This window comes from Balearica regulorum, chromosome 1, assembly GCF_011004875.1.
Source record: "Balearica regulorum gibbericeps isolate bBalReg1 chromosome 1, bBalReg1.pri, whole genome shotgun sequence".
Taxonomy (NCBI): Eukaryota; Metazoa; Chordata; class Aves; order Gruiformes; family Gruidae; genus Balearica; species Balearica regulorum.
Window position 1 is genome coordinate 152731 of NC_046184.1, and position 20981 is coordinate 173711.

The window sequence follows — 20981 nt, forward strand, 5'->3', positions numbered from 1 at the left end:
ACTGTGGTGTTTCTGTGAAATACTGGAGCACTTCGTCTAGAAAGCAGAAACTGTGTGGTTCAGCATCCTTCAGTCTAATATTCAGGTACCATGCTTCTGTGCAAATAAACAACAGGTAGAGGGCATTTAAGCATTAGTAAAAAAGAGGACGACCACCAAAGTACAAACGTCTACTGTGCACGAGATTGTTGCAGCATCAGACATTACAAATTTAAGCTAAACCAGCATTCAGATAACTTGCCTTTATTATTTTAGAACATAATGTTTGGAGCTCAAATAAAGCAACCAAAAATCTTTATGAAAAAGAAGAAATAGCATATGCTAGGCATTACAAAGATTTCTTAAGAATGGTTTGACCCAGGTGTTAAAAAAAAAATAATCAGAGGTTTCAACTTGTTCTGTAAAGACAGATTGTGGACAGGGAGGGACAGCAAGAAGAGAAAAGTGAGAAAGGGTACAAGAAATCGGTTTAATTTAGAGCCATTGGAAGCTATAAAATCAAAGGTGATTCACCACAGAACCAAGAGGCACCAGGAGGTATGCAAAACAGACGCTAAGTGTCACTAGAGAAGTTAACATCATTTCTTGAGCATTTATAAGGAAGGGAAGAGAAAGAAAGAAAAAAAGAAAAAAAGACATTCATAAGAGTCCTCAAAACTGAGAGCATCTGCTGTCATCTCATAAATCCCAAAGGCTTCCTTTGATATTAAAAATAATTTTGACACTATCTTCTGCATCTAACAGCAAATATTTCAATACTAGATCTCCTGATAAGTTCGCAAAACAACTTTAGATTTGCAAAATAAACACTCTGTCTAGGGAAATGGGACTGCACAATTTTGACAACTTCTCCTCAGGTACAGTCTTGGTGGACCAAAGAAATGTTAATTATGTTAATGACATAACAACTGGCAGCTTTCTAAGTAATGATGATTGTGATCTGATAATTATTCTGTGAAAACACTGCACCACTAAGCCAGTGTTATTTATACTTGAAATTTTAAAAAGGTCAGTTTCCCCAAATGTAATAATTGCAAGTGACTAGAAAAAAAAATTTAAATGAGAAATGTAAGCCAGCAATTAATTTGGGATGTCAGTAAATGATAATATGCAAAAAAGAAAGCACAATATAAAGAAGAAAGGTGAAAAAACAGTAAGGGTTAATAGTTACAAGAAAACCACACATAAGAGAAACTCAGGTAATCAATAAAATATCAATTGACAGTACTATTAAGAACAGCAAGATTTCAGACCTCTGTAAATGCATAGTCAATCATGAGCAGATCCACCATTGGATACTACTGGTGAAAATAAAAGCAGCAATGCAAAAATGCAGAAATATTCCGCAGATCCTTTTGATCTGTACCTGGAACAAAACAACGATTGCATTTAGTCTCACATAATAGTAAGGAAGGAACAAAAATGTTGATGTATTTAATCAAGGAAGCTCTATGGCAGCACTTTCTACAATTAAACATTTTTCACTCAAATGCCCAATATTTCACATAGCTGTCTTTGACTACTCAAAGAGTAACTTGCCTTTTATCTGTGACACAATAATGCACAAGTAAACTTGCGACTCAATCAACAGCCCAGTCAACAGCTTTAGTGACTAGTATCGTCCACACTAGTCACACATAACTTCAGCAAAGGGAGTCAAGCCAACGAACTTCTTGTCCCAAGTACATCACAAAGGTACCTTCACCAATACAGTGCATTTAAAATTATCTGAAAGAAATTCACTCAGTACAACATGGCACCTTAATTAAAATCAGCATTGTAAGAAGCTGTTAGAGGGACAGTTTAAATGGATTAAAAACTCATACAGGAACAGATCTCAAAATGCATCAAACAGGAAAACAGAAATAAGCATGTCAGAACCTTGCATTGTACCTCAAAACCAAGTCTTTATGCATCACCATATAATACTTTTATCAATTATCTGGATAATTAAATGACTTTGTCCATATAATTTACAAAGGATATGGAACTCAGTGCTTCAATGCCCAGTAAGTCTATAGGCAATGAAGCCTTTGAGTTGCCATTAGGCATTTCGTTACAAGGCTTAATGTGAAGAGGTCCTGGCAGACATCCTATAGCCTCTGTGTGCCAGCATTCAAATTAACTTATCTGGCCTTTTTTTATGGATTCAAGAAATCCACAGCTCTAACAGTCACTATCACGTTTCATCAGAACTACTGATCTCATGCTCCATGCAATCTAAGAGCACAAAACAGATGATCTTTCACTGAACTACTCCACACCTTTCTGCAAATTCCCCTAGAACTTCTGTTGCAGGCTTGTCAGCCGAGACCAAACTGAACCAAAAGGATATGCTGCTTTCCTCCTGAGAACGGCTTCTAACTATGCCCTCCACCAGATGCTTGACACAAATCATGATACAAAACTGAAAACAACCTTGTTTCTCAGCTTGGATCCAGGAAAGCAAGGACAGGAGAGTTAATACTGCCCTACTTACCACTGCATTTTTTTCATATTCTTTCCCCCGCCCCTTTTCTCCTTAAGGGACTGTGGGAACAGAGGAAATATTAAGAATCTGAGGCCTGCTATCAGCAAAACCAATTATTTCCTAACTAGAACTAACAACACCATTTCCACAGAGCCCTTTGATGAACTCACCTGTACCACTTATATCCAAATAAACACATAAGGGACTAGTGAACTGCATGGCTAGACCTCTATATCAAGTCGGACTATTGCTAGTTTTTCCTGAAATGCCCCAGCACCTGTATGCTGTATGAATAACATAATCCCGGGTAGCACAACATAATGACCATTTGGTCTTTCCCTCCCCCGCACTCCTTAAAACATGCCATGGCTCTAGGTCTTGTTACGGGGCTGACCCAAACAATGTGCCTAGCAGCTACTTCCAGATCAGCAAACCATACCCCCGGGTAACTCAGGTCAACTCTGTTTCTTCATCCCTGAACACACAGTGAACACGCTCCTCTGCGTTGTAATACACCTGCCTACAGCGCAGATGTGGCTCTTCATGCTGGTACCAGAGCTGTTCATTGAACTCTGGGAAGAAAAAAGCAATTTCTCTGCTGGCTGATGCTGGTGAATCTGTTAGAAAACAGAGGAAAAGAAGATAAGACATACCAATCTGGCACCACAGATATGTGCTACATTCCAAAGGGAAGGGCAGAAGCCATAAAGAAAAGCGCCAGGCTCGGTCACACCAGGACAGGTGTAAGCGGAGCCTGCAGAAGTGAGTGAATCATTAATTTTGCCAGAATGGAAAGCAAGCAAAGGTAGACAAAATACCATTATGCCTCCCTGAGCTCCAGTCTTTGCGCAACACTCAGCCAAGAAGGACAGGTCTACCTGAGCCATGAGTGGTATTCCTGGTGTCAGTGAGGCCGTAAGATCCTCGGATGGAGTCCGGGACATTGTTTCGGGCTCGGAATACTTTGGTGGGTCCCATCAGGGATCTCCAGAGAGGAACAGCATTCTCATGGGCCAAGATATAAGCCCACATGGGGCCACTAGAAAAAGACCAGGTAAGAACAGAAGTAGATAAGGTTACAAAAGGGCATAGCTCCTTCATTCTTATAAATACAGCAAGTGCAAAGAAGCAAGGAAGTGTAAATGCTGTGCAGTGATTTCTGGGATGGGAAAAAGACTTGCCGTGACATTAGACACTGAGACCATGGCTCAGAAGCAAAGCATTTGCATGAATGAACTCCTAGGTGATGGTACCCACAACCTTTGGGGATGCCACCCCACCAAGTACTACTGTTGTCACAGCAGAGATGGTTCCTGACACTTCTCCACCCCTGAGCCGAGCCTTCCCCCTCGGTACACCACAAGCATCAACTCCTTAAGAGATGCATCCCACGCCGAGGTGAATCCCTCCAGATACAGAAGCACTGCTCAGGCAAGACCCACAAAGCAAAGTGAGCTTCCTCCTCACGCCTCGCACAGCCCGGCTGCGGGCACGGCAGGTACCTGGCCATGAACTCCACCAGCCGCTGGTAGAAGAACCGCCCTGCGGGAGAAAGACGGCCCGAGTCACACAGCCCAGCTCCGCCGGCACGGGCCCTGTCCGGCGGCCATGCTCGTCCCCCGCAGCGCCTGCTCGCGTGCTCCTGCTGGCAACGGCGGCCTCGTCCGCCCGGGAGCCCCGGCCCGCCTACCTGAGTGCTCCCGGTAGAAGCGGCGACTCTCCTCCCGTCCGCAGCGCAGCTTCTTGGCGCGCACGATGAGGAACCGGTTGCTGAGGATTGTTTCGTGCACGGCCTGCGGGCAGAGGAGCAGCGGTTGGGCGGGTGACGCGCACCGCCAAGACGCCCCGCGACAGACCGACAGACCAGGCCAGGCCAGGCCAGGCCAGACGGTCCGGTCCGCCCAGCCCTCACCTCTAGTACCAGTGGGTGGGCCACAGCGTCCGGCTTCAGCAGCGCCAGCGTCAGCTGCAGCGGCCGCCCTGAGCACCCCGCTGCCACCATGGCGCCCGCCTCGCCGGGAGGCGTCGCGCTGGTGACGACAAGTGGAGCGGGACGTCATGCGTGTGACGCACCAACAAGGAGGAGAAGGGCGGGGGAGAGTGCTCCATGACGCCCGAAGGGGCCGTGAGGCGTGGGTGGAGCCAGGCCGCGAGGCGGGGCTCGCCATGTCGCGTAGCAGCGACGACGCGGAGGCGGTGCCATGGCGGATGCTGCAGCGGCGGAGCAGGCCCGGGATGAAGCCGCGGCCAGCGCTGAGGAGACCGTGAAGATCATCTGCCTGGGCGACAGCGCTGTGGGCAAGTCCAAGTGCGTGGCCGCGCGGGCACGTCGCCGCCCGGCCGGTTCCCCTGGGAGAGGGGAGGGGCGGCTCGGTCCCGCGGCCTAACGGCTGTGTGGTGCTCTTTCCGCAGGCTGCTGGAGAGGTTCCTGCTCGACGGCTTGTATCCTTGTGGTGCGCCGCCCGCGCCCCCTTAGTTCCCGTCCGTATTCCCGGGCCTGCGCCCTGAGCAGCCCCGCGCCGCTGCGCAGGTGGCGGCCCGGCCCGGCGGAACGTGGCGGGAGGCGCGGCCGGGGCGAGCGGGAGGCGGGCGGCTCGGCCCGAGGAACTGCGGCGGGCCCGGCCGGGGAAGCGGGTGCCGGCCGTCGCTGCGGAGCGGGAGGAAGTGCTCCTCCGTTGGCTCCTTGACACGGGCGCAGCCGCCCTCAGCAGCTTTCCACCTTCGCCCTGACGCTCTACAAGTACCATGCTCGGGTGGACGGGCAGGCCGTCCTCGTGGGTAAGTGGGGAGTGCCCTGCTAGGTATTCACTTGGCCCTGGGGACAGGCTGATGCCGGCTATGTGCAGAGAGGGAAACAGCAACGGTGCTGTTGGCATATGAAGTGGTATATGGACCCAAAAACATGACAGGGGAGTTCATTGTGGTGGGCAAGGGGATGCCAAACAGTGGTTTGTAGGCAGGGAAATGGGGGAATGAAGGGATCACAGAATGGTTGGGATTGGAAGGGACCTCTGGAGGTGATCCTGTCCAACCTCATGTTCAAGCAGGACCACCAAAAGCCAATTGCCCAGGACCATGTCCAATGGCTTTTCAACATCTCCAAGGAGGGAGACTTCACAACCTCCCTGGGCAACCTGTGTCCATGTTCCGTCACCCTCACAGTGGAAAAAGTGTTACCTGATGTTCAGAGGGAGCCTCTGGTCCTGTCACTGGGCACCACTAGAAAGAGCGTGATCCCCCCTCTTCATTGGACTCTCTCCAGTATGTCTGTGCCTCTCCTGTACTCAGGAGCCCAGAGCTGGACACAGTACTCCAGGTGTGGCCTCACCAGTGCTGAGTAGAGGTGAAGGAATGTTTTGCGTAATGCAGCCCAAGATACCATTAGCCTTCTTTGTGGCAAGGGCACATTGCTGGCTCCCAGTCAGCTTGGTGTCAGCCAAGGCCTTTTCTGCAAAGTTGCTTTCCAGCTGGGTGGTGTCCAGCTTAAAGTGATGCTATGGGATTGTTCCTCCCCAGGTGCAGGACTTTGCGCTTCTCCTTGTTGAACTGTATGAGATTCCTGTCAGCCCGTTTCTCCAGCCTGTCCAGGTCCTTCTGCATGGCAGCACAACCCTCTGGTGTATCAGTAACTTCTCCCAGTTTTGAGTCCTCTGCGAGCTTGCTGAGGGTGCAATCTGCCCCATCATCCAGATCATTAATGAAGATGTTGAACAGGATCGGACCCAGTATTGACCTCTGGGGTACGCTGCTAAGTTACGGGCCTCCAACTAGACTTCATGCCACTGATCACCACCCTCTTGGCTGGCCCTTCAGCCAGTTTTCAATCCACCTCACTGTCTGCTCATCCAGGCCATACATCAACAGCTTCTCTATGAGGCTTTTAAGGGAGATAGTGCCGAAAGCCTTACTGAAGTCTAGGTAGACAATAGCCACTGCTCTCCCCTCATCTACCAGGCAGATCACTGTTCAGTTATTAGGTTCTTCAGCTATGCCAGTAGTCTTTTACATTTGTCTTCCAGGCAAGGGGATATCTAAGTCAACGATTATCTTCGGTTTTTTTCAAGGAATTGGATACCTGTCAAAGTAATTGCTGCAAAAATCTTGATTTAGCTTTGTTAGTCACTGTTACTGAAAGTGCTTGTTGCTCAGGATGCAGTGTCATGATGGAACTAAGCGAACGAAGATTTAAATTTTATCATGAAGCTGAAGTAGCTTCCCATGAAAGTTGCAGTCCTTTTCCCCTATGTACCACCAGCATTCACTTATAGGCCTAGCCCTGTCCATTGTTAAGCCAGTTCAGGAAGCTAACCGTGCATATTAAGCACTCGCAAAATAAGTGAATGGGTTTCCTAAAACATTTCACCATGGAGATTTATACACACTAGAACTGGTGAAAGGGGCAGGTGGGAATGCATAGGCAAAGGAAGGAAGAGTAGAGAGTGGGCTTGCTCTTTTTAGCAAGCTAGGTATTATATCAGTTTAGCTGCAATATGAACCTGTCTTCAGACTTACTCTGTCAATATAGTAAACAAGTTAGAAGAAATATGCCATATGCTAATTACATAATAGTCTACAGTGGGATTTAGCTGCCTATCAGCACCAATTCTAAAAATCCATGCTGTGGATTACTTTAGTAGACCTATTTTAGTTGCTGGTTTTAAAATATACTTTAACACAGTCTTCCTATTATTGGTCATCCTTTTATTGGTTATTTTTGATTGATTAATTACTTTGGGTGTATGTACCAATTGCTGTATTTCCAAGCTTATAGAATATTTAAATTCTTTCTCTAGATATGTCCAGCCTGTATGATCTTGGAACAAGATGATCTTTAAGGTCCCTTCCAACCCAAACCATTCTATGATTCTGTGACTCTATTTCTTCTCTCTTTTACGGTTAACAGCATCATTTTATTCTGCCTCTTATCATAGGAAATGTTTTCTAGATCTCTTGTCATTCTTTATGGTTCTTTTGAATTCAGTTGGTTCATGTTTGAAATACATTTTACAAAGATGGAGATTGTTCTTCATCAGAGTCTTATCAGTGTACATCATCACTCACCTATTTTGCTGGTTGCATTGTTCCTACCTGGTTAGTAACAATGATTTCAGTAATAAACTAATGCAGGTAAACTGGGATGGTTTATAATATGGTTCCATATAATTTTATAGGGAGAATTAGAAACCATCCTGGGAAGCAAAAAAGAACATAATGAACAGTGCTTAGCTGAATATGAGCTTCAAAAGAGGGCTGTATTCCAAACAGCTAAGGTGATCTTTAGATATAAAACCAGAATGTTAATTTCAGAGTTTTTATAGCTATCCAAAATTTGAAACATTACACTAAGACTCCTTTTTGAAACCACTACAGCAAGACTGTGTCTAATTCTTATTTCTGTGATTCAGTAAAAGCATTGAAAAATGGTAGAGGTTTGTGGTGGGTTGACCTTGGCTGACCACCAGGTGCCCACCAAGCCACTCTATCACTCCCCCTTCTCAGGACAGCGGGAGAAAGTATAATGAAAAAGCTTGTGGGTTGAGGTAGGGACAGGGAGGTTACTTACCAGTTACCATCATAGGCAAAACAGACTTGACCTGGGGAAATGAATTTAATTTATTGACAATTAATTGTGACATAGTAGGATAGTGAGAAGTAAAACAAAACTAAAACCACCTTCCCTCTGTTGTCCCTCCTTTATTCCCAGGCTCAACTTCACTCCTAAATCTTCTACCTCGTCCTCCTCCCCCCAAGCGGTGCAGGGGAATACAGAATGGGGACTGCGCTCAGTTCATAACACTTTGCCTCTGCTGCTCCTTCCTTCTCACATTATTCCCCTGCTCCAGGGTGAGGTCCCTCCCATGGGATACAGTCCTTCACAAACTTCTCCAACTTGGGTCCTTCCCATGGGCTGCAGTTCTTCAAGAACTGCTCCAGCATGGGTCCATTCCATGGGGTACAGTCTTTCAGGAATGGACTGCTCCAGCATGGCTCTCCTATGGGCCACAGGTACTGCCAGAAAACCTGCTCCTGCATGGACTACTCTCCACAGGCCACAGTTCTTGCTAGGAGCCTGCTCCAGTGTGGGCTCTCCATGGGCTGCAGCTTCCTGCAGGGCACATCCTGCTGCGGCATGGGGGCCTCCACAGGCTGCAGTGTGGATGTCTGCTCCACCATGGTTCTCCAGGTGGAGGACACTTGGACACAGGGGAACTATCTGCATCTTCCCCACAGGCTGCAGGGGAATCTCTGCTCCAGCACCTGGAACACCTCCTCTCCCTTCTTCTTCACTGACCTTGGTGTCTGCAGAGTTGTTTTTCTCACATTTTCTCACTTCCTTCTCTACAGCTGCTGTGTAGGGTTTTTACCCTTTTTTAAATATGTGTGGTGGGTTGACCCTGCCTGGGGGCCAGGTGCCCACCAGAGCCGCTCTGTCACTCCCCTCCTTCGTTAGACAAGGGAGAAAAAGTACAACGAAAAGCTTATGGGTCGAGATAAGGACAGGGAGAGAGCATTCACTAATTATCATCACGAGCAAAACAGACTGAACTGAGAGAGGAACTTCATCTAATTTATTACTAGGCAAAACAGTAGAGGAATGAGAAATAAAATCAAATCTTAAAATACCTCCCCCCCACCCCTCCCATCTTCCCGGGCTCAACTTCACTCTCGGCTTCAACCTCCACCCCCCCCAGCGGCACAGGGGGACGGGGAGTGGGGGTTACGGTCAGTTCATCACACGTTGTTTCTGCTGCTTCTTCATCCTCAGGGGAAGGACTCCTCTCATCGTTCCCCTTCTCCAGCATGGAGTCCCTCTCACAGGAGAAAGTCCTTTATGAACTTCTCCAACGTGAGTCTTCCACGGGCTACAGTCCTTCATGAACTGCTCCAGCATGGGTCTCTCCCACAGGGTGCAGACCTTCAGGAGCAAACTGCTCCAGCGTGGGTCCCCCACGGGGTCACAAGTCCTGCCAGCAAACCTGCTCTCGCGTGGACTCCTCTCTCCACAGGTCCACAGGTCCTGCCAGGAGCTTGCTCCAGCTTGGGCTTCCCACAGGCCACAGCCTCCTTCAGGTGCCTCCACCTGCTCCAGCGTGGGGTCCTCATGGGCTGCAGGTGGAATCTCTACACCCCCTCATCCTTCCATCATGGGCTGCAGGGGGATAGCCTGCTTCACCATGGTCTTCACCACAGGCTGCAGGGGGATCTCTGCTGCGGCACCTGGAGCACCTCCTGCCCCTCCTTCTGCACTGACCTTGGTGTCTGCAGAGTTTCTTACATCTTCTCACTCCAGTCTCCAGCTGCAAAAGCTCTCTCTAACTGTTTTTCTCTTTCTTACGTATGTTATCACAGAGGCGCTGATTGGCTTGGCCTTGGCCAGCGGTGGGTCCATCTTAGAGCCAGCTGGCATTGGCTCTGTCAGACACAGGGGAAGCTTCTAGCAGCTTCTCACAGAAGCCACCCCTGGAGCCCCCCCGCTACCAAAACCTTGCCACCCAAACCCAACACAGTATGTTATCACCAACATCACTGATTGGGTGTGATGTGGCCAGAGGTTGGTCTGTCTTGGAGCTGACTGAAACTGGCTCTGCCTGACATGGGGTCAGCTTCTGGTGTCGTCTCACAGAAGCCACCCCTGCAGCTCCCTGTTCCCCCACCCCACTCCCCCCTTAAAAAAACCTTGCCACTTAAACCCAATACAAGGTTTCAGAGAAGAGCCATGAGAATAACTGAATGATGGGAAAAAGGGGTCAATGATGAGAGTCTCAGTCTGGTTAGATTCTTAGGGAGAAGGTAAAATATCAGAAAACAGGACCTTGGTACAAAAGGAGGCTTCAGCATAGCAAGAAATATTTAACAGACTCTAGTTGATGTTAGGTAAACTCATAAGAGGTAAGGTAGGGGGTTTTTTTAAGCAGTAAGTGAAATTACTATTAAGGCAACTTGTGAAAATATGGATTCATATGTCAGGGACTTATTTTTAACATGTATTTAGTACTTTATTAAGTAACTCACTCTAGTTTAAGTAATTCATCTGGCCCATGTTATACAAGAGTTCACAGTGTCTTCTGTCTTCACCTTTTATGAACATAATGCTAATCATCCAGACTACCTTGCAGAGAAGACCTGTCATGAAGTGTGATTTGTAAAGGCAGGTAGTTTGATCTGAAGACTTTGAATTGTGCAGAATTACCACTTCCCTTGCTAGTTTAATTTTTACTCTACTGAACTATTCTTAGTGGCCGTGGCCAAATTCCATGTGGTAGAGTTAGGTTTGCATTAAAATGTGGTATATTTCTTTATTCTATGAACATTATTTTTCCCCAAGGATTTTAAGGTTGATAAATTCCTATGTTCTGGAGTGACATGGGATATGACAGGCAAGATCTGGAGATTTAGTAAGAAAAGCAGGAGTGTTTTTCCATAAGCGATGGCAAGTTCTGTCATGGCAACTGCCGCATTGTTCAGGAAGTTAATTTAGGGACATTCAGTAGGTCGTGGTCACTGGCACCTCTTTTTCCCTCGTAAGTGAGGATTCTGAAATGGCACATTAAAAGGATCAGGCAATTTGAGAAGCTAAGCAAAACTACCCAAAATGAATGCAAATGTAGTACGATGAGTACTTGTCTATATTTTGGGCAGTTTAAGAAATCACCATCCTGCAAGTCTGATACAGTATTCGGACAGAAACTCATTTCAATGCAAAGTAAACGTTAAGGAAAATGGCTTATTTGGCTTTAGGTGGAGTGGCATGCTTCAGTCTAGTTGACAGAAGTATAACTACATCTGATGGTTCTTAGTTAAAGCTATATAAATTTTTACAACAAATAAGACACAAATATTAGCCTATAAATCCAGTAAGAGGACGGGAGGAGATCTCTACCTGAGACACACAAACAGAAAAAGGTATTAAAATGTTCATGACTGTTCAGGTATGCTAATATACCTAATCTACAAAGTGCTTAATGAATTGGAACCCATCTGTCTCGGGCTAACTTACTTACCACTCATAATTTTAAAACAAGTTGTGCCCCTGGAAGGAGCAGAGTTATACTGTCTGTGAAAGGAGATGGAACATTTCCTATGGCAGGCTCCTGGTTATTTATCACTGTGTCAGAAATCAAGCTGTTTCAAGATGTTTAGATTTTGGTTCCTGTTGTCATCTCTAGTGACAAAGCACCATACGTTGTTATCACTCTTTGCACTTTTGACTAGCTTTGTCTTACTGTCCTTTATAAGTCATGTCTACTGATGACTTCTCTGTTGCTAATATGTTTATAGCAATGTGTAGTGTCAGCACATCTCATAGCTAAGCCTAGCTACGAAAAGCTCCTAGTTTTGCTTAATCTCTTAGCCCTGGAATGTTTCACATTAGTGAGGTGAAACCTAATTTGTGACCCAGATGGACAGGGCTTTGCACCCTGGGTTTAAGTTGTGAAGAAAACAGAACTTGGAAAGCCACATCATTCTAAGCTTGGTTTTTTGTGTCTTACAGACTTCTGGGACACAGCTGGACAGGAGAGGTTCCAGAGCATGCATGCATCCTATTACCATAAGGCTCATGCTTGTATCATGGTAAGGGTAGTGTCTCTGCTATGATCTGATGGAATTTTGACTAATAACCGTCCCAGTTGACACTTGGCCTGTGTGTTTCTTTTTATGATTATGCCATCTTATATTTTTTGTCTCTTCCAGTGGTTTAAAAACTTTCCTATATTGTTCTTTCTTCTCTCACCAGATAAAACCAGAGTAGTTGGGTATGTTTAGCTCTCTTCTGTCTTTTCTAATAGCACTCTTACTATATTCCTTGGATTTACTGTGTTCTAAATTTCCTTACTTTTGTCACTGTGTTACCAGTAAGGTGGTAAGTACCTTATATAGAAGCAGTCCTGTCAGAGGTTATGCAGGGGAGAGGGGATTCCTTTCTTGGTTTGTGATGTGACTGTTGGATTATGTAGTTCAAAACTGTTCTGATGTCTTCTGCAGGGTACTACATAAGACATTCTTCTCTGCTCTTCTGCCCTATTTTCCTATACTTTGCACTTCCCATTTATTAGCTCAAATCAGTCTTGTTTCCTGACTCCTAACCTGCTTAGGTCTCTTGGTTTGTACTGTTGTTCTAACTTTCCACTATTTCTCATCACTTGTGAGCATCAGTCAACTTCATTGATATTTTAATTGTTACAATGGAGAAGCCTCACATCTTTCCCAGTGCTTGTTCACTGTCATGGATGATAGAGTGCTTGTCATACTACAAAATAAGAATGTAAAGGAAAGTGAGGGACTGTTTCCTGCATTATGCAAAGAAACAGGCTGGCTGCATGCTTCAAGGGTTGCTGGATATTCTCCCTTTTCTCTTTCATCCTTTCTAACAAAGGCCAGCTTCCTTTGTTGATGTCCTCCTGGGAAAATTCTGGATTCTGTACTTGTGTTTGGTGCAGTGGGCTGATCATTAGCAGTCCTGCTGTTGGCCCCATGATAGCTGGTTCTTTTTCGAAAGGTGTTTGATGTGCAGCGGAAAGTCACCTACAAGAACTTAAACAGCTGGTACAAGGAGCTGAGAGAATTCCGCCCAGAAATTCCTTGCATTGTGGTGGCCAACAAAATTGATGGTGAGTATATCTTCTTCTTGCAAACTCTCAGGATTGTGATGTGATTCTCTTCTGACCTGGCTGAGAAAGAATGTCATTCATCTGTTAGGTGCAGATGAGTTCTTGAGTATTAGTCCCTCAGGGCTGTATTTTACCAAACAAATAGCTGGGTCCTCTACTGACCTTGCAGGCTGTCTTAGAGGCTCTTGTCCTTGTTATACTAGCAATTAAAAATACAAATTTGATCGATTTAAAGTTTATTCAAGTGATGTTCTTCCAATTCTGTCCTTACCATGCTGCCCATTTCATCCAGCAAGAACCCAAAAGCTGACTGGAGCAGTACCTACTCAAAAATTGCAGGATGTCTTGCTGGAAAAAGAGCATAACCTATTATGTGGCCTCCCCTTGTATGGTCGGTTGTATTGCTAATTCAGCCCCTGTGATAAAGTGTCTAAATATACCTGATGGCAAAATTGTTCACCTTCCTCTGCAGATGACTGGATAATTCCCTCCTCTTAGGAATGCCAGCTAGGCATTCATTATTGCTATAATTTGGGTTATGATCTGTCTCCTGCATCCTCTGAGAGCTCGTAACGCATCGGCTTTCTGCTTCTGAGAGCTCGTAACGCATCGACTTTCTGCTCAGCATCAATGAGAGAACACATACCCTTAGGACCACAGTCTCCTGCTATTCTCTGTCATGTACAGTGTCAGATATGGGCTTCCTTGCTAACATTCATGGTAGAAATCATCGCAGCTATGAAGAGGTGTGTCCACCTGAATGAGATGTCTGGGGTCCTGCTGTGGAGGTTCATTTGGTTCAGCGGTGTGGTTTAGGGCATGATTGATCTTACCTAATAGAAGCCTCTCCTATAGGATGTGTCAAGTCAGCCTTGAATCCACTGATTGCATGAAGTGTCCAGGAAGTCCAAGGCAAATAGGCTTGGTGTTCACAGCCATATTGTAGACAGAACCTCTGTGCAGATGAATCCTGCTCTTAGTGTTCTATGAGTGGACGCTGCTCCGAGAGAGACCTCTGCCTTGCCTTCATTTGCTATATTCCACCTGGGCTAGGAATTGATCAGTCAACAGCACATGATACAGGACTAGTGTGCAGAATAGTTGATCCAGCTTCCTGCAAAGACGTAGGGAGCTACGTCTACCTGTAGACAGGCTGTCTACCTATCAAAACTTTGAGCTGTTACTGCTGTGTCAGCACGTCCTATAAATATGCAGTAGATTTGTTCCAAAACTGAAATAAAGCCTCTGGCCTACTGAGGTTGAGGTAGCTAGACCTAACTGCCTGTTAAGTAAAAATATATAACAGTTGAGTCATTCATATACTGTGAGTGTGCCCTTGACCCACAGGAATATAGGTAACATGGCATAAAGGCACTGGGGAGTTCTGGTTAAAAAGGCCAAATTGGAGGGAGAGGCATAACTAGTACTGGCAATGGTGTCCAGGTCATGTGGACACACAGCAAAAATCGTAGGGATGTGCCTGCAAAACATTCATAGTTGCCACACAGCAAGTAAACTGATATGTTCTAAGCTGCAGAGCATTACTCATGTATAGCACATCAGAATCCATATATAATTTAGTCAACACCATGGATAAACCAACAAGAACTCTTTTTTTTTTTTTTTTTTAATGTCTGTTTGCTGATGCTGTTGCTTTTAAAACCCTATAGCTTTTGGGAGGGACTCTCCTAGCCTTATTACTACAGTGAGAAGGCCTTGACAGCTAAATTGGGCTCTGGTCTCCATCTGTTCCTCCACTCCTGTATATGTTTGCATTCTTCCTACAGTGATGTCTTGCTGACCACTTCTTTTTTTTGCCCCCAGCGGATATGAAGGTGACCCAGAAAAGCTTCAACTTTGCCCGGAAGTTCAGTTTGCCCTTTTACTTTGTGTCTGCTGCAGATGGCACCAATGTAGTGAAGGTAAAACATAGCTAGTTGGCTCAATATCCATGAGACCCCTATACAGTCCAAGGACATGGAGACTGCTGTAGGCACAGAGAGCAGAAAATGGGCTGGTACATCTGTTTGGCTGCTTGTGAAGTCCTGGTAGCTATAGGTAGTTGCCGAGGTTGGGTTTGGGTTTTTTTTTCCTTGGGGTGTGGGAACAGTTTCCATATGTTACAGAAACTCAATGCCCTTTACTTTGAGTGACAAGTATTCTCCTTCTCATCAGCTCTTCAATGATGCTATCAAACTGGCAGTTGCTTACAAACAGAATTCAGGAGATTTCATGGATGAGCTCATGCGAGAACTGGAGGTAAGAAAGGCTCTACTTACTGCACTCCTCCAAAGTGATTAGCAGCTCTGTTCTTTTTTTCCTCAGGGAAAGCAGAGCCTGTGGCAAAGGGTGAAACTTTGCAGGCATGGCAAGATTTGCCTTATGCTGGTGACATCATGGGGTTTGAGTGCTGCTCATGTTTAGGTTGGAAGGAATGAGGTTGTGACCCTCTGAAGAGCCCATGCTGCACTAGACCGAATTTGAAAGAACCACAGCAGAGTGTAGCTGTTGTTCTCACACTTCTCAGCAGTTCCTTGTCCTGCTCCTTTCCAGAGCTTTGACCTGCAGAAGACGACTGAGAATTTGTCAGATAAAGAAGAGAGCTGCCCTGAAGAGAAGCCCCCATCTGCCTAAGCTCTGGACCCTGAGTGTGTTTTTTCCTTTGCTCTAGATTTCTGGGGCTAGTTAGAGCTGGCCTTCACAGAGGAAAATGATTTTTCTCATGCTCTGAGAGCTCTGGTGATGGGCAGCTGGGCCTCTCCCCTTCTTGTGGGAGAGTGTCTGGGCATGGCCTTCCTTGACTTAGCCCTAGCCACTGCACATCACAGTCAAGGAAGGGGCAAGAGTATCCACATGGTTGCTAGTTACTGCATGCTTCTTCAAGGCAAAGCATGCCAGGAGAGTTGAGCCACTCTTGGACCTGCAGGGAAGGGTCCTGTCCAGATGCTTTAATGGTACTTACTAGAGAAAACAAACACTAAAGAATTTTTTTTTTATAAAGCTTTGAGCTTGCATTCTTCCTGCACTTTTGTTATAAGGCAGTCCAGTTACTATACAGTGTAGTCCAACTGACAGCCCTATCTTTCACAGCCTAGCCAGTGCTGCCTATCTGCCCATCCCTCTGATCTCTGATGCAGAGTTTCTTTCAGTTTCCTTCCCCATTCTCTTACGGAACAGCCCAATCCAGTAGACTTCTGAACATGGAGGATTTCTCCTTTCAGGTCCACTAGAGCTGAATCAGGTGGACTCTCACACCCAGGAGGCTTGTCCTATCCCAGCCTGATGGATGTGGCTGCTGCTGTTCCCATGTGTGTGTTCAAACAACTTACACTTCATTCCGAAGAGCCAGAGAGACAAACACACACACAGACTTACACAAATAGTGTGAACGGCAAAACAAATTGACATAGAGCAATGCCTTTAAAAGCACCCATGTATACGTAACCACCACTTATATAAACATGCATGCAGTCCTTTCAAGATGATCAGGACTGGGTGTTTTAGTGAAACGTAAACGCACCTTCACTCATTCATAAGCACAGCATGTTCATAGCTTCCTCAAATAAGAGTATGGAAGTTAAGTCCATGTAATATCTGTGACTGGATGTCAAGCTCTCTACCCAGTCATTGGTACAAACCTTGTGTCTTTCTAGATCTGTGTCTCCTGGGTCATGAGATAGTCCACTTTCACACTCACTGGTGCATTGTACACATACATGCAGGGATCCCACCAGTATGCGGCCTAAGACATTTCGTGTTTCCAACTGCTGTCCCCAAAAACTCTAGCCCCCTATGACTTGTATTCCCTTATTCCACTGCACCTTCATCCTCCTCTCTGACCAGGCACGGTTTCAGCCCTTTTGAGTGACTCTTCCCCTTTGTGCTCTACTTGACTGTGGCCGCATTTTGCAGGTGCAGGGCATGGAAGTCCTTGCCTGGCACAGGAGACTGAACTGAAGCAGGGTTAGCTGTGAAAATTGGCAACTTTATTTCAAGAACTAAGGCAACTTCAGCATTTGTGTGCACTCAGAGGGGCATGGGCAGGACAGAGCAGGCCTTTGACACTGAGGCTGCCTTTGGATCAGCAGGCATTGCCCCAGAAGGAAATGGCGTGGTACGCTGCAGCCCGCGCTGGGTCCTGTTGATCCTGCTGCTCAAGCCTTTTTCCTCCTTAGGACCTGCAGGAGCTCCTGCACCCGAGTAAAGAATGCCACCAGCTTCTGGAGTGGAAATGGGCAGGGTGGAAACCAGCCTGATTGCGTTGGTGTTGGCCTTGGCCTCTGAAAGGGGGTTGAGGTGAAGACTGGCTGTGGTGTTGGAGGAGCCGTTACTGCTGGGTGCAGTCCCATCTGTACCAGGATCCAGTCATAAAAGTGTTGAGTGGAGGTGTAGACTCTGGGCTGTTTTGCTCTCGCACAGCCTGTCCCCCAGCTGGTCACTCCAACAAGCCAGAAGTAGTCAGCATTGTCATCTTTGCACACAAGAGGCCCACTGCTGTCACCCTGCAGGGGAGGAGAGAGGATTAAGGTGGTGTTGGGTGGCCATTGTCAGCACTATGGCTGGCTCCTTCTCTCTCACAGCACCTGCCAGAGCTGTATTCACTGTGCAGAAAGGCTCGCCTCAGGTGCTGGAGCCTAAAGAACCTTGTCTGGAGGGGGTCATGGCTTGTAAGGTAGGGCTCTCCCTCATCTCTGCACAGTCATCCTGGATGTGCAGAAGATGGCCGCTGGGACAAGGGGGGCACTGGGCAAGGACCTGCAGATGGGGAAGGGGAGGCGAGCCCCAACAGCGGTGGGGACCCAGAGGTGGGAGGGTGACTTGCCAGGCAAAGCACACGCCAGGGCATGTTTGGGTGGTTGTGACAGGGCTGCCTGTGGTGCTGGAGGTTGACTTGTAGCTCACTCCTACCTGGCAGGTGTCGATGCCACCCCACGGATAGCCAGCACACAAGTTGTGGGTGTGGATGGCCCCTCTGTACCACCGGCTGCTGTTACAGAGGTGGATATCAATGAGGTGGACCTTGGCCTCCTGCAGGATATCAGTTGATACTCCAGCTGTGAGCACAGAAAGGAATTAACACCCAGCAGCTCGTTGCCGGTTCTCCTCCCCTGTCTGGGTGAATCCCTTTGCTAGGTCTTGGCTTTGCATCTTGAAGGCATTGTACCGGTGGTTCCCTTCTGTCTTGCTTTGGGTAATGGGTCAAGCCCACCTCTCTATAGGCATACATCCCCGCAGCCTGACTGCGGCGAAATTGCGCCTCTGCTGTCAGGAAGCCCAACCCACCTCCCCAGCATGCCAAGCTTGCACTCAGGATGCGAGTACTTTTGGGGAACTCACATCTTGCTTTTGTGGAGCCCCAACCACTGACGTAGCAAGTTGTCAGCTCTGACACTCTCAGCGAGGCATCAGGCACACAGGCAAGCTGTATGTAGTCACTGCACTGGATGGGCTGGTCCAATTCCAGCAACGCAATGTCGTTCCTCTGTGTGATATTACTATAGCATTCATGAACCAGTAGCCGCTTAATACCGCGCACTTGGACCTCAGGACCCAGCCGAGTCAACTGTGTGGCACCGATCACCACACGCCACATCGTGACGTACCTGGAAGGCAGATGCAGAGAGGGGTCAGAGGGAGCGGAGCCACGTGCTGCAGCAGCCCAGCAGTTCCCTGCCATCTGCTACAGAAGGGAGAGAGAAAAGCGGCACTACGGAGGGTGTGCGAGTGCCCTAGCATGCCTTAGGCACAAGGAATGTTGAGCTGGAGGCTGCTAGGAAGCCGTGGCACGAGCCCAGCCTTCTCCTGAGCAGCCTCTCAGCTGGGCTCGGGAGTGCCCAGGCACTGGGCGTACTGCAAGGAAACAGGACAGGAGTAACACATGGTGCTGCAGACAGGGCAGCTAGTAGTGTTGTGGGGCTATCCCCGTTCCCTGGTCCTCCTTACCTGGCCTCGATGAAGCAGTGGGCTGCTGTGAGGACCCACTGTGGGCTGATGAGGGACCCTCCGCATACGTGCCCTGTGCCTATTTTCCAGGGATTCTGGATGCTGACGATCCAGGGCCAGGCCCCTGGCTGGGCATCTCTGCCACCCACGACGCGTGACATGCCGTAGTAAGAAGCCACGGGCCGGAGCCCACAGGTCCCTCTGTAACCAGAAACTCATTACTGTCCTGCTCGATGGCTTGCTGCTGTTCAGGCTGAAGGTCAGCCGTCTTCCCTCCCCACGAGGCACTGTATGGACAACAGGGGCAGGGAACCCCATGGGGCACGCGTCTGTCTGCTCGTTTCTGCTTTAGCCCCGTAGATGAGTTGTGCCAGCAGCCTGGGTGCTGGCAAGGAACTGAGGCTCCCACACGGGGTTCGGGAAGGTGTGGCGTGGTCACGGGAACAAGCGGGCACCTGCCAGCGTATCCTATAAGGGTTGCCAAAGCTCCCTCCCAGAGCCTCGGGCCACTTACCCACAGTTGTCCCACATGCCGTGCGCCGGCCAGCAGGCGGCCAGCAGGACGAGGAGGGGGAGCAAAGTCATCGTTGCCAGCAGTACGTGGCAACCACAAGAACCGAGGGCTCGTCACCACCAGTGCAGTAGCTGATGTAGTGCCCACAGTGCTCACGTTGCCGCGGTGCCCTTGGCCCCGGGTCTGATGTCACAGAGCCGCTGGTTCTGGGTGCTGGGGAGGGTTCCAAGCAGGAGGGGAGGCAGAAGCTGGGATCGGACACCCCCGACAGACCCCCGCTGAATGCTCTGCTTGCGGGATGAGGGTGTGCAGGCCCCGTGGCAGGCAGCAACACCTGGGTCCGTGCACTAGCAGGAGAAAACAAAGTGTGGCATTGCAGCTTCTTTGGGAAGTTCATTGCCACCCATCCCTCTGCAGCCATTTGCCACCAGGTGCTTCCCAAAAATCCTGCACCAGAGAGCATAACTACTACAGGCAGTATGCACATGTTTGGGTGTTGTAGAGCAAATCTGGTTACAGTCACAGTTACAGGCAAGCAGTGATGTGCAAACCGAACAAGCCAAGCACATCCAAGCAGTGTCATCCTTCCTGCACAAAGCACACTGTACACAAATGCAGCACAGTCCACACTGGCTGTTTCAACCACAGCAACACCCTCTGGCAGGCTTCACGTCCTTGCTGTCTATGAGTTATATTGCTGTTCTGGGCCAATGCTGACAAGGGCAGTTGTGGCACCTGGTATGTGTGGCCACGGACATGCAATTTTAAGCTCTAGACAGAGAAGGATGCTCCTGCTCTCTGCCCCACATGTCATTTTGCACGGCTTTGGTAAATTCTGTATCAGCCTCATCTCATCAGTCTGCCTTCCACAGCTACATGCAGAAGCCTTGCTCACATGCTGGAGTGCAGGGCAGTCATGGGAGAAAAGCAGGGGTCAGCTGCACGTGTGTTGCATTTGCTGAGCAGAGCTAGGTCCCTGGAGGGTAGAGAGCAGTGGCTTGAAGAATGGCAGCCTCAAAGCTCGTGAAAGGTGCGAGAGCTTCCCGCTGCCATCCTGGCTTGTGTGGATAGATGTAAGGCATACAGCTGAGTGTGCAGCCTGGTCCCTACGATGACAGGGCAGGCTCTGTCTGAAAGTGGAATGCTGCTCTCAAGGCCCCTGAGGGGTAGCATGGCTTCACTGGGACCAAAACTGGGCCCCAAACTACACTCCAGGCTGCTTTGTTTTTTGAAAACTGACCTGAAGGCGATGCTCCATATCTACTTAGATCAGGCAAAAGGCAGCCTTGGAGAAGGCAACTTGTCTTCTGTGGACACTCTGCTATTGCAGCACCAGATTTTGCAAGTGGTCAAGGGGGAATGATGTGAGAGGTGGCCACACTTCACAGCTAATTGAAGGAAGAGTTGGGGTCATTTTGGGGAGAGGAATCTGGCATGGACAGCA

The 20981-nt window shown here is 48.0% G+C and overlaps 3 protein-coding genes across 9 annotated transcripts in view; 1 reads left to right on the top strand and 2 right to left on the bottom strand.

The window, feature by feature from the left end:
- Window positions 1–227: 227 nt before the first annotated feature.
- On the bottom strand, window positions 228–4643 carry NME6 (NME/NM23 nucleoside diphosphate kinase 6). 2 transcript variants are annotated; one of them, XM_075743688.1, is made up of 6 exons: window positions 4383–4539; window positions 4161–4263; window positions 3973–4012; window positions 3349–3509; window positions 2910–3087; window positions 228–1366 (listed from the first exon to the last, which is right to left on the bottom strand). In XM_075743688.1, exons 1-5 carry the CDS (start codon window positions 4470–4472, stop codon window positions 2921–2923), a joined length of 561 nt encoding a protein of 186 aa, XP_075599803.1. In that variant the 5' UTR covers window positions 4473–4539; the 3' UTR covers window positions 228–1366; window positions 2910–2920. The 2 variants fall into 2 exon arrangements, with proteins under 2 accessions (XP_075599803.1, XP_075599880.1); XM_075743765.1 differs by lacking the exon at window positions 3973–4012 and having other exon boundaries at window positions 4383–4643.
- A 3-nt stretch (window positions 4644–4646) lies between these two features.
- LOC142600280 (rab-like protein 2A) overlaps window positions 4647–20981 on the top strand; it is a 30093-nt gene continuing 13758 nt past the window's right edge. Inside the window, exons 1-8 of one of the 6 annotated variants that reach the window (XM_075743128.1) lie at window positions 4651–4778; window positions 4883–4912; window positions 5169–5248; window positions 11964–12043; window positions 12969–13080; window positions 14905–15002; window positions 15256–15339; window positions 15634–15856. In XM_075743128.1, coding sequence (XP_075599243.1) covers window positions 4672–4778; window positions 4883–4912; window positions 5169–5248; window positions 11964–12043; window positions 12969–13080; window positions 14905–15002; window positions 15256–15339; window positions 15634–15714 — 672 coding nt within the window. In that variant the 5' untranslated portion in view covers window positions 4651–4671 and the 3' untranslated portion in view covers window positions 15715–15856. Of the gene's footprint in view, window positions 4799–4882; window positions 4913–5168; window positions 5249–11326; window positions 11375–11963; window positions 12044–12968; window positions 13081–14904; window positions 15003–15255; window positions 15340–15504; window positions 15857–20981 lie in introns of those variants that run through there. The other 5 variants (XM_075743294.1, XM_075743556.1, XM_075743209.1 and 2 more) reach the window with 5 other exon arrangements.
- LOC142600345 (acrosin-like) lies at window positions 17235–19623 on the bottom strand. The gene is made up of 5 exons (XM_075743886.1): window positions 19538–19623; window positions 19024–19224; window positions 18418–18683; window positions 17989–18134; window positions 17235–17582 (listed from the first exon to the last, which is right to left on the bottom strand). The coding sequence occupies exons 1-5, from the start codon at window positions 19606–19608 to the stop codon at window positions 17235–17237; spliced, it is 1032 nt and encodes a 343-aa protein (XP_075600001.1). The 5' UTR covers window positions 19609–19623.